At 41.8% G+C, this 12,821-nt stretch overlaps 1 protein-coding gene across 3 annotated transcripts in view; it reads left to right on the top strand.

The window, feature by feature from the left end:
- Positions 1 to 1,844: 1,844 nt before the first annotated feature.
- tctn1 (tectonic family member 1) overlaps positions 1,845 to 12,821 on the top strand; it is an 18,904-nt gene continuing 7,927 nt past the window's right edge. For 2 of the 3 annotated variants that reach the window (XR_013328655.1, XM_077732907.1), the window contains exons 1-7: positions 1,845 to 2,166; positions 2,417 to 2,534; positions 9,768 to 9,901; positions 10,862 to 11,004; positions 11,093 to 11,195; positions 12,380 to 12,492; positions 12,666 to 12,698. Coding sequence is in view for 2 of the 3 variants with exons in the window: in XM_077732907.1 (XP_077589033.1) it covers positions 1,887 to 2,166; positions 2,417 to 2,534; positions 9,768 to 9,901; positions 10,862 to 11,004; positions 11,093 to 11,195; positions 12,380 to 12,492; positions 12,666 to 12,698 (924 nt within the window). In the remaining variant the exon portion in view is untranslated. The remainder of the gene's footprint in view (positions 2,167 to 2,416; positions 2,535 to 9,767; positions 9,902 to 10,861; positions 11,005 to 11,092; positions 11,196 to 12,379; positions 12,493 to 12,665; positions 12,699 to 12,821) is intronic. The other variant, XM_077732908.1, reaches the window with a different exon arrangement.

Raw genomic sequence — 12,821 nt, 5'->3', positions numbered from 1 at the left:
CATTACAAGAGTGAGTTGCGGGGAGAGAGCCAGTGCCCCTGATGTTCTTATGAGCAGCCAACGAGAAGTAATATATACTACTCATATTGGCGATCGCGCCACCTTTTACGCTGAGTGACGGTAAAAACACTGAAAAAAATGCAACGATACGCCCAGTGCTCGTGGATATCTGTTATACATGAAATATGCGGCAAAAAAGAGTGAGCTAAAATCATTAACAGCCTCTCATGTCTCGGCCACCTGTCTTTCTCGTATCTCGGAATTTGTCTCGTATCTAGAGATAATTATTTGCTCGAAATTTTACTCGTATGTCAAAATGCTTGTATGTCGAGGTACTACTGTACAGAAGTTGGTGCGCTTCAATTGTTTACGCCTTTCCCAACTTGATACAAAATGAGAACTCGTCTTTTTTCATAATTGGTGAAAAGTTGGCCGCCCGGTGTAGCAAGTGGTTAGCGTGTCGGCCTCACAGCTCTGGGGTCCTGGGTTCAAATCCATGTCATGTCCATCCGTGTGTAGTTTGTATGTTCTCCCTGGGCTCGCGTGGGTTTCCTCCAGGCACTCCGGTTTCCTCCTACATTCCTACATCCCTTCTATGAAATTAAGTCGCAATGAAGTAACACGAAGTTCGTTTGGCGTGGATCTGCCTTCCACAGGCTGATTGAGGGAGGGTAAGTATAAAGACTGTGAGAAGTAAGTGATCCATCTTATTCTTGTTGGCATCGGTGAGGCAACTTGCAGTCGCCGGATTAATGGCGCTCAAGGCGGAGAGCTAACAAGTATGAATATGTCATAAATAAATGTCATAAATATGTCTTGCCTGGGAAGACGGACTTGTGGAGAAGCACTATACAATTTCGTCATACGCTGCTGAGGGTATGATGACTACTAGGCTTTTTGTCAAGTCAATGATGACGACAATGCCTATGTCTGATTTTCTTTTTTTTTTTTTTCAAAAAACATGCATGGTAGGCTGATTGGACACTCTAAATTGCCCCTAGGTGTGGGTGTGAGTGTGCATGGTTGTCCATATCCTTGTGACCTGTGATCGGCTGGCCACGGATTCAGGGTATCCCCTGCCTCAGGCCCGGAGTCAGCTGTGATAGGCTCCAGCACCTCCCGCAAACCTAATGAGGATAAAAGTGATTCAGCGGATGAGATGGTGAAAAGTGACGGTGCAAAGTATCCAAAAAAAGGAATGTATTATGATATAAACAGAAGCAGGAGTATGCCTTTTGTTTGGGTTCGTAGTCTTACATTATTATATATTTGACAATTATATATATACATAGATAGAGAGAGAGAGAGAGAGAGAGAGAGAGAGAGAGAGAGAGAGAGAGAGAGAGAGAGAGAGGGGGGGGGGAGTGAGAGAGAGAGAGAGAGATACATATATACACAGTACTATATGTATCCTCTCTATTTTATATGTTATTAATTTTTTTTTCAGTACAAACCAATGCTGGTGACTTATACAAGCCTTAAACATACAAATGCACTTATATAAACCTTCAATATACTTATGTAGGACTTAAACATTAATTATAATACAAAATATAGCGCTGAATCAACTTCAATTTTAACAATTTCAACTTTTGATCAATTTCAACTTATGAACTCGCGCTCGGAACCTAACTTGTTCGTAATTTGGGGAGCGTCTGTACCCTCTTACAGTGTTCTTTTTTTCAATTGGTACCGACGCAAGATGGCCGAAATTTGTGAACATTACTTTCCGTTATCTTACAGTGTTCTTTTTTTCAATTGGTACCGATGCAAGATGGCCGAAATTTGTGAACATTACTTTCCGTTATTTCAAGAAGTGACCAGGCATCTAGTTAATAGTAGTTTACTAGTCTATGTAATCTACCATAGTAACGGCCAAACAAAGAATGGCCGTTACTGTTTCTTTGTGTTGTTATGCCCGATGCTTTGTCTATATATCAATATTTTTTCTGCTTGCAGTAGTCACCTCGGACGAATACAGATTGGGTTACCACTCGTTTGTGGCAGATATTCGCAACCGGAATTTAAGACCCGACGAGTTTTTTCATAGTACAGGGTTTGCGTTGGCAAACGCCAGTGACTTTGAGACTTCCATTTCAAATCAAGAACTTTACAAAACTAAGCCTTTGCCTACATATGGTTTTCTTCCAACCCCCGTGAATGACGGTAACTAAAAACCTTCAGTATATATTTTTCTTTCCTGTCATGGCCCATATGAAAGAAATACCCGTCACAATGAACGAGCAATGTCGAAATCATAAGTAATAATAATAATGGGTTTGGAAGCACTTATATTGTGTATATATGTCTGAGATCATGCAGGTTAATAATACTTGGGATTTTAATGTAATTTCGGTGGGAAAGTACACTTTATTAAAACTCATTGCATGTTTTTACTGTCATTTTTACGGTCTAGTTGGCAAGGCGTGTTTCTGCGATGAAAACAAGGATTTTTGTGACGTCAATTGCTGCTGCGACAGAGCGTGTGTTCATGAAGTCGCCCTGTTCACTGGCTGCTCACTGCGTACGATCAGGTACGTCTTTTATGAAGGCATGTAGGTGGATGCACGTGCCGTGGAAAAAAGTATTTGCCCCTTTCTGATTTCTGTTTTTTCGATATGACACAGAGACAACCCAAGGAAATAGAAAATGCATATTCTGAATGATTTAATTACCAAGGCAGAAAAATTACACACTTTCTGGCCTTCTGTGAAAAAGTAATGGTCCCCTGTGGTGAGTCTTCCACAATGCTTTGGAGGGATTTTGGTTCACTCTTCTGTGCAGAATTGTTTCACTTCTGAAATATTATAGCATTTTCTAGCATGAACAGCCTGTTTCAGGTCATACCACAGCATTTCAATCGGATTTAAATCTGTACTTTGACTTGGCCACTCCAAAACCATGACTTTCTTTAGCCATTCGGAGGTGGACCTGCTGCTGTGCTTGAGATCTTTAGCATGCTGCATGCTTCATAAAGATAGGATACATCTTGCATCAATTACAGCAAGTCGTTCTGGTCCTGAGGCAGAAAAGGAGGCCGAGACCACTCCACTGCCTCCATCATGCTTCACTCACCAAATCTAACGAGCCGCACACCTTTCGATAAGTTAACTTTAGACTCAGTCCACCGAATGTTCCTGTGGAGGATCGCAAAACAGTACGTGACAGAACCAGAACATTTTAGACACATTACCCGTGCAAAATGACCCACCAGAACCGAGTGGACCCGCTTTTAATACACACCCATAAACACTAGGCTGGTTTTGAATCGGCAGAATTCTCCCACCTGGTGGACAAATAATTTTACTGCAATTGGGTCCAGTACCGGGTTAAAAGTGCACTTTTTACCGGGAAATCAAGCACCCTGGGCTCGGTAATAGTCTCTAAAATCACCAGTATTTTTATTTATGCTGCAGTATTTGTATTTATTGTTTTAATGCCATTTTAGGCTGTATTTAAAGACTAGAAGACTTGCTAAAATACAGATTAGAGGGCTTAGAGAACAATATCTGAAAATGCTATTGAACACTTCTAGTGATGTGTGCAAATAAGAACAATATTTTAACTACTTCTAGTGATGTGTGCCAACAAGAACAATATTTTAATTACTTCTAGTGATGTGTGCCAATATGAACAATATTTTAATTTTAAATACACCAAAATACACTAAAATGGCTTTAAATGCAGCCTAAAACAGCATTATATGAATAAATACAAATCCGGTCGGCTAACTATCCATTCGGCTAACTCTCCATTCGGCCAAACACCCCCTCGGTGAACTGTCCCTTGACCAGACGTCCGTCAACTAAACGTCTTTAGGCAAATTGCCTGAGTACCGTGGATAATGGCTCTCACAGTGGTACACTGTAGCCCCAAAGCCTTGAAATGACATTGTAACCTTTTCCAAACTGATATGTATCCCTTTTTTTCTGCATTTCTTCTTGAATTTATTTGTATTGTGGCATGATGCTCTGATCTTGGACCCTATTTCACTTTGTCTGACATTCTATTTGAGCGTGACCGGACGTTTGGTCGACGGACGTTTGGTCGACGGGCATTTGGTCGACGGGCGTTTGGTCGACGGGCATTTGGTCGACGGGCGTTTGGTCGACGGACGATCGGTCGACGGACGTTTGCTCCCCGGACGTTTCATAGAATGGACGGGCCGTCGACAGGACGTTTGGTCGCCGGGTCCGCTCGCTGTCAAATTATGAGAGACAGAGCATTAATATCTAAATATCTATTAGCGTGTGTGTACATGCTATTCATCGCCGGATTCGCACGTTCGCTCCCGGCAGTGAGTTTACTGTTGAAATTGATCAACCAGGTAATCTCCCGCTCTCAAAATATAATCATGAACGAGAGAGTGAGTTTTGTAATTGCATTGTATGTACATACTATTCATCGCCGGATTCTTTCGATCGCCCTGCGCCCGGATTCGCTCGTATTGGCGTGTGTACATGTTTTTCAAACTACGGCCTGCGGGCCATAGACGGCCCATTAATATTTTTAATCCGACTCGCCGGTGTTGTCCAAATTATAGTAAAAATAAATGACCTAAATAATTTCCCCTTAGCCCTGCAATACCGCTTATCACTCAATTTAAAGACCGCTATCTTTCGTTGAATAAGGGGGTAATTAAACACATTGTCAATAAGCTGCCATTGACGGCAGTAGACGCCCAATTCATGTTGACTGAAATCAGATGCTATTTCTATTATTAGAGCTCCATCAAGTAGATATATAACGCAGCAGTCAACATGAATCGGACGTCTTCCGCCGACAATGGCAGCTGATGGGTTAAATGAGTGCTCTTATTGATAATTTTGATTTTTCAACACATTGTTGTATTGTAAATTGCTGTCTTGCAAGTAATAGAGAGAATGAAGGTTCATCGGAGATGCGAGTAAAATTTTGAGCAAATATTTATCTTGAGATATAAGACACATTCAGATATACAAGCAGGCAGTGGACGCGAGAGGGTGCTCATAAGAACATCATGGGCACTGTTTCCCCGCAACTCCCCCGTGTAATGTCTCTGTGTTCGCAACTCCTTCGTGTAATGTCTGCAAGCACTGGGCATAGCGTGGCATTTTTTCAGTGTTTTTTTTACCGTTATTCAGTGCGAATGGCATATATACTACTTCTCGTTCGCAAGTGGTCGTGCGTTATCCGATTGTAAGGACATTTGTGTGCATCATTTTGGGAAGATTTTGAAGGGAATACAAAAGCAAACATCTAGGTTTCATCTAAAAGTCAGGGTAGAGGTGGGGTGAATGAAGCCAACCCGGGAGAAGAAAGGTATCAAAATTTAAAACAAAATTTGAATGAACTTTCGTGTGACATTAGATTAAATTTATTTTTGAGTGTGTCTGCATTATAATCCAAATTCATTTGAATTACATTATGATATGTTACGAAAGCTAAGGCTAAACGTTGAGTCTGTCCTGTTGTATTTCTGGCATAAGTTTTTTCTATTTAGGGCTTGTTACGACTCCCCCTGATGGTAAGATATACCAGGGAGTCGCAACTACTACAGCAGAAAGATTCAGTCAATGACGATATGATATGATAATTGATTAACAACAAACTCCACCAAAACCTGGACTACGGAACAACATAGGGGAAGCAAAAGATACTAAAGTGGCACCCTCAAATAAAAAAAGGTTAAAAAAACACCCCCCCCCCCCCCCCCCCGACAGGTGTTCGAATGAACAGGCACAAAAATACAGTAAATGAGGCAAAAGGGGGCCACTGTCGAAACTGATGTAATAAAAGTCTAGACGGGGGAATAAATTACATGAATAAATGTAACAAACTATATGTATACCCTGGAGTGTTTAAACTTATCTCAAGCCCCCTAAGCAGCCCAGAATAATTAACCTTATCAACATAAATACTCAATATAACAGTGAATAGCAAACAAAACTTACTTAACTCTAGACAATAAGTGCGATCTCAGAGAAAGTAAGGACTCCACTGCCTCAACATCTACAATCTCTGGCAGGCAAGGGAGTCAAGGGTGTCAAGGGGAAACTGAAAAGTAAGAGGGTTTAAATAAGGACAGGAATTGGATCTTGATTGGATTGGATAACTTTATTCATCCCGTATTCGGGAAATTACATTGTGGCAGTAGCAAGAGGGTGATTAGACAGAATAGACAGCAAAGCAAAAGCACAAAGCAAATCAAAGTAAATGGAATCATCAAATCATTAAAACATAAAAGCTGCAAAACACAAAACGAACAAGAGTGGACAAAGCTACCGTGGCCGCCGGCTGCCGCTTAAACAGCGCCATTTTGGTTGCGGTAACTGAATCGGACTCAAAAAGACGTAAAGTTGGACAAAAACTGGAACCCCACAGAACAGCAAAGCAAAAGCACAAGTACAAAGCAAATCAAAGTAAATGTAATCATCAAATCATTAAAACATAAAAGCAGCAAAAACACAAAAAACAAGAGTGGACAGAGCTACCGTGGCCGCCGGCTGCCGCTTAAACAGCGCCATTTTGGTTGCGGTAACTGAGTCGGACTCAAAAAGACCTTCTAAAGTTGGACAAAAACTGGAACCACACACAGGAAGTCTTCCACGAGATGGGGAACTGCTGCAGACTGTGACCAAGGTGGAGAATACGCAGAGTCGCTCTTGCAAGCTTATCCACACAGTTACTCAGTAGTCTGAAGCTGAAGAAAACAGCAGCAGGGCAGAAAACCTCGACTCCGTTGCTGGTAGGGGCCGACAGCTCTTCCATCCCATCCCACGATGGAATGGTTGGTCAGAAGCGTTGCCTCTTCTCCCAGCACTTTTTCCAGCTCCAGACCTCCGGCGGTACCGAGGTGTTGCTCCTTCTGCTGCGTATTGTAACAGCTAGTTCCATGTGTGTGACAGCGTAGGCAATGCTGGCTGCCCCCGCCCCCAAAAAAGAAGTGGCCGAAAGATGCCAGGCTAACAGAACAAGGAAAGTTGTAAAAACATTAAAGTATAAAGTACAAAGTAAAGTAAAAAAGAATGTATTAGGAAATATTAAAATGTCATTTAAAAAAAGATAGAAGGGATGTAAAACATGATAAACATAAGAGTCTGACAGAGCTACTGCCACAGGCTCCCGCTTGAACGCCGCCATCTTGGTTGTATCTAATGGAGGCGGGATGATTGGGAAGTAGTCACAGTTGTGTTGGCCAGGGGTGGAGCCAAAGCTACCCTAACCCTAAAGAAACCACACACAAAACAACACACCATACTACATAGTGTGTACCCAGGATGGACACAGGGATGGTCACTGCCAAACACACTGTGCACAGCCGTCCCATGCTCTCACGCAGGTTTTTCTGCTGAAGGAAGTCAAATAGATCATTCGTAGATTTTCGTGCAAAATCATCCATGGCATACATAAATTACAATCAGTTCTTTTCTTAGCCGAGGCAGATCAAAAAGTGCTCTGTGGCTCTGTGTTAAACTGGAGAAGGCTGCGTGCGTGAAAGTTTCCTGGTATTCCCGAAACTTCTCCGGGTCAAGGGGGGAGAGAAATATCAGTCTTTTGTGGTATTGAAATCCGGTCCGTATCTGGCAAATAATATTGTCCAGAATTTGGTCGTGGAGTTGGTGGTAGTGCTCGCAAGAATCTTGCGCTTGACCTCTTCGTGCGCTTGGAGCAACCGAATTGCGTTCAGTGGCCTTGTAGATTTCCTCATATCGGCTCCTCTCGCGTTAAACTGTGTTACAAAACTCCTGTACTCTTGCAAGACAAAACTGTACATCTAGTTTGTTCTTCTGTAGTATTGAAAGAAAAGCATGTCTGAATGCTCAAAAATGCCCTTGTGTGAAGCAAAAAACTAAATTCTAAATCATCCAGACGTGCTTTAAATCCATCAGCACACCGCCCAGACTACTTGTCGTACTCGTCATGATGCTCCAGGATGTGATAAAACAGTTCCTTTAGAGCAGCTCTCTTCTCAAATACTGTATTGACCACTCTGGATGTGCACTGCCACGTTGGTGCCACACAAGGCAGACGCCGCTGGCAGATTTCGTCCTGTAGCTGTGTGCGTCGAGGTGATCTCGAAAAGATGCAGGAAAAGCCGTTAAGGTGATCAAAAAATATCTTGCATTCTTTAAGCTTTGAGGCCCCCTGAGTCACTATACGTAAAGAATAATTACAAATACGTATTAAATCATTCCAAATTGTCTGTCAGCTTTCTTACATTGCTTTTCCCCTGGTTGTGCTGCTTCCATGTGTTTTCATAATTAAGCATCAAACCAATCACATTTCAGCTATAATGGTTGAAACTGTTGCTTTAACCAATCAGATCTCGAGTTGGCGACACCAATGCCATCGTGCAGGCGTAGGGATACATCATCGCTTTCACCAACTATGATTGGCTAGTGATAGAGTGGGATAGCCAGAGCTACCAAACTGTATCTGGAGTGAGCTGCACAAACAAGTATATTGTTGTGTTGATTTAATAGCATTTTTGTCAACCTGCAATGGCAGAAGGAGGAGAAAAAATTGATTTGTTTGCAGATTTACTCTCAAAGCCAAACATCCAGTTTCCTGGATCACGGCCACTTCAATATGGAGCTTCTTCAATAGCATCTTGGTGGCATCGCTAATGTGACATCGGTATGAATCCCAGGCAAGGTGCTTGCCATCTGACCAGCCTTCTCAGGCTGAGAAAAACCTCTATTTCACCGGCATGTCACACTCTTTTTCAAACTTTTCCCATAGTGTGTATGGGTGTACGTATTTATGAATTTTTGCTACTGCAACCAAGATGGCGCCGCTCTTGCTCGTTTTGTGCTTTACTTTGCTTTGTAATTTGTACTTTTTGCTTTGTTGTTCAACAAGAGGCAACGCTCCAGACAGAGCATTCTCTCCCCGGTCAGATGTAGGATCTGCCGGTGCTTGCTTCGTCGCTTGTGTGCTTAGAAGCCCCCCACTGGCCTTTCCACTGCTGCCGATTAGGTGATAGGACAGTTTTGGAGGATCTAGGCAAGGAAAATAATCTTAAAACCTCCAGACTACTGAGGGACTGTGTGGTAACCTCAGTGTCAGTCTGCTGAAGGTCCCCACCTTGTGGAGTTCTTGTGTGGCTCCAGTTTCTTACCTAGGTCTACATGTCTTGTGTCTGTCTTGCTACTGCAACCAAGACATTTCTCGAATACGGGATGAAATAAAGTTCTAATCTCGGTTCATGTTCTGAATGCCCTGAATTGCCTATCACTGTTGCATTTCCTTTATTTCCTTCACCAATATGAACATGTCACCGCCAACCACTACTTTCTGACTTGTTGTGAAATACGTCATAAAATACACACCAGAACTTCTCCTGTAACTCACACATTACCTTAGGAGCATACCCACTAATAATGTTCACGATGACACCCTCAATCCTCAGCTTCAAACTCATCACTCCATCTAACATTGTATTTAGCTCTCGAACAAGGTCTAAACTACTGTTTTCCAATATAACTCCTACATCATTCTTTGCATTTTCTCCATTATAAACATGTAAATCTAGTCCTGTTTTGAGGGTTTTCTAATTGTTGCAGCGATAGTAGACAACCTTAATTCCATGAACACCAATTCAATTGAAAGTGATTAACAATGCCCTCATCTGCTTGACCAACCACAAATTATTAAGAGAGGTTTAATAGATTTCCTGCCAATTTTTGTCAACAGTGTATACATGGTGACATCGTATGGCACTATCCAATACCAGGATAGACATTGGAAAATGTTTGCAATTTTTGTTTGTTTATTTTTTTCAGTGGAAACAAACAGTTGTGCAAACATGCAACTGCCTCATACGCTTTGCAGTTTAATGTAGAGGGATACTCAGAGCTGCAGGCCTTTGTCCATCAGGATTCCCATCATCGCCAGTTCTGCATTCAATCATTTTCACGTAAGTCCCTATTGTGTTTTAGAAATTATCTATCCAGTATGTTTGTACAGTATTTCATACAAAATCAGTATACAGGAATACCTTGACATAGGAGTATCCCAATATACGATAAATTGGAAATATGAGACAAATTTGAGATTCGACCATACCAGATGGTTCGCAATGCGGCCGTCCAGGTGGCCAAGTATGCGAGAGGCTGCTTATGAGAACAGTATCGCTTTGTCTTTCTCGCCGTATATCCCTCGCGTAAAGATATCTACAGGCCGTATAGGTTGCATTTTTTTTTTACTGGAGAAAGTGTGACTGAATCAGTAATCTGCGAAAAAGCCTGCGGAATCTACATGGACTTGAAATCAAAGCAAGCATCTGAATAAGACACCAGATGAACGATTCAAAGACCCGACCTCCCTAAAATGGCCGTGCCCGAGCCTCGCTAAAAATGCCTTGCCCCGACCTCACTAAGAAGACTGCGACCCGACCTCACTAAGATAACTGCGACCCGACCTCTCTAAAATGACCGTGCCCGAACCTCGCTAAGAATGCCTTGGCCCGACATCACTGAAATGGCCGCGCCTCGAGTGAGCAATGACAGGAACGTTTTGTGTTTTATGTAAGATACGTTTTTTTTCCTGAATTTCATTCATAGACGTCAAAATAAATCTTGTTTAGCGTTGTATCTGTTTATCATTTCTCTATTTTGAAATAAATGACCGTATCGGCATTAACTTGCGTCACGGCGCACACATGGGCGCCATTTTGTCGTGATGTCATCGTGTCATGGCGCCGTAAAATTCAAGTTTTTTTGCAAGTCGTGTTTTTATGCGCATTATAAGCCGTACCCTTGATTCAGTCGTCATTTTTTGTCCTACAAAAACGGCCTAATATGCGAGTAAATACTGTATATCTGATATCATTTGCTTCATTTACGACTCTACTCTTATTGTTCATTTTTTGTCTTAGGTTTTGATGGATTTTATTTCTCTGCCCCTACTCTTCCGCTGGCTGGAAACTTTGACTCGCTCTTCAAACAGTTTAATAGTTTTTTTTTCAGCTCTCAGGAGAATATGAACAAATACATCCCTACAGTGCTCCACAAATATCAGGCAAGTATTTCTTGAAAAATGAATTGTTTTTAAATTCCCCATCTATTAATGTCTCATTTGCAAATTATTTGTGTTTTGTTTCTTTCAGTATGGTGAATCAATCATGTCCACTAATGTACGGGGAAAAAGAGGAATCTTTTTCCTGCCATCTTCCAGTGTTTCTGTTGACTGTGTTGATGTGAGTCCTGCAGGTAGTTAATGCTCTCATCAATTTCATCAAACTTATATGTGTGTAAATGTACATGTATACTGTATTTACTCGCATATAAGACGCATTTGTTGGACAAAAAAAATGACTGAATTTAGGGTAGGGCTTAAACGCATACGCAGGACCTTGAAATGCATTTCACAAAGCCACTCTGTTGCCATGGCTGTGTGTGAAAGACCCAGCTGCCCTTGCTGATGGAAGGAGATTTTCACTCAAAATCTCTCTCTGTGGCCCCATTCATTCTTCCCTTTGCACAGATATATTACAAGATGGCGCAATTCACGCGGGAGCCAGTGGGAGTAGCTCTGCACACTCTTATATTTTTTTGTTTTACAGCCCTTCTATCTTTTTTTTAAATTACATTTTAATATTTTTTACTACATCCCCTTTTACTTTATTTTGTACTTTATACTTTTCACTTTAATGTTTTTACGACTTTCCTTGTTCTGTTAGCCTGGCTTCTTTCAGCTACTTCTTTTTTTGGAACCATTCACCCATGCCTACATTGTCACACACACGGGACTAGCTATTAAAATACGCAACAGAAGGAGCAACACCTCGGAGCTGGAGAGAAGTGCCGGGAGGAGAGACAATGCTTATGACCAACCATTCTATCGTGGGATAAGATGTAAGAGCTGTCGGTGCTTACCAAAAACGGAGTCGAGGAGTTCTGCCCTGCTGCTGTTTTCTTCAGCTCCAGACTACTGAGGAACTGTGCGGATAAGCTTGGAGGAGTGACTGCATATTTTCTACCTCGGTCACAGTCTGCAGAAGTGCCTATCTCATGGAAGATTTCTTGTATGTGGTTCCAGTTTTTGTCCAACTTTACGTCTTTTTGAGTTTATCCGTTTTTGCTACCAAAACTCGTAGCTCGTTTTGTGTTTTTGCTGCTTTTCTGTCTTAATGATTTGGTGATTCTTAATGATCCCATTGACTTTGATTTGCTTTGTGCTTTTTGCTTCAGCTTTGTTGTTCTGCGGCCTTTGACCATGCCTTTTCTAGCTACTGTCACAATGAAATTTCCCAAATACGGGATGAAAAGTTATCCAATCCCATCCAATCCAATCAGTCGTCCCTAGCATAAATTTAGCCCCAAAGTTTCCACCCCCATTATTATTATTAAAAGTATGTGCCAGTACAAATTCCAGTCTCTCCCTGCTCTTGCAGCTTTCCTGGTGGATAGGACAAGTCTTTGTTCCCGGCGTGTAGATCTAAAAGATGACTGCACCTCTCTACCTGCCCTAAGCATAGATACCTACACAGATATCAAGCTCTATCCTGTGAGTTGCATTTGTCTGTGTTAACATTAGTTCCATAGAATTCTGTACATGTTTAAAGCACTGAATCTCTAGAAACGTGTGACTTAACATCTGATGTGTGTTTGTGTGCAAGTGAATGACCAAAATAGTGTATTTTTATGACTTGTTTTAGAAATCTTATTTTGTGATTACAGGGCTATACTGAAGGTGCCACTGAAGGTGCCACAGTAAGTTTGCCTCTCTTGTGCCCCTGTCAACACACACAGAGTTAAAGGTTTGAGGCCCAGTTTCCCAATGCAGTACTCTCTGCAGTTACATCTCCAAGGAAGATGTCCCTCTTCGAGGTTCTC

Source organism: Stigmatopora nigra, chromosome 14 (genome assembly GCF_051989575.1).
Source record: "Stigmatopora nigra isolate UIUO_SnigA chromosome 14, RoL_Snig_1.1, whole genome shotgun sequence".
NCBI classification, from domain to species: domain Eukaryota; kingdom Metazoa; phylum Chordata; class Actinopteri; order Syngnathiformes; family Syngnathidae; genus Stigmatopora; species Stigmatopora nigra.
Note: the sequence above shows the minus strand (reverse complement) of the source record. Positions and strands in the feature narration are given on the sequence as shown.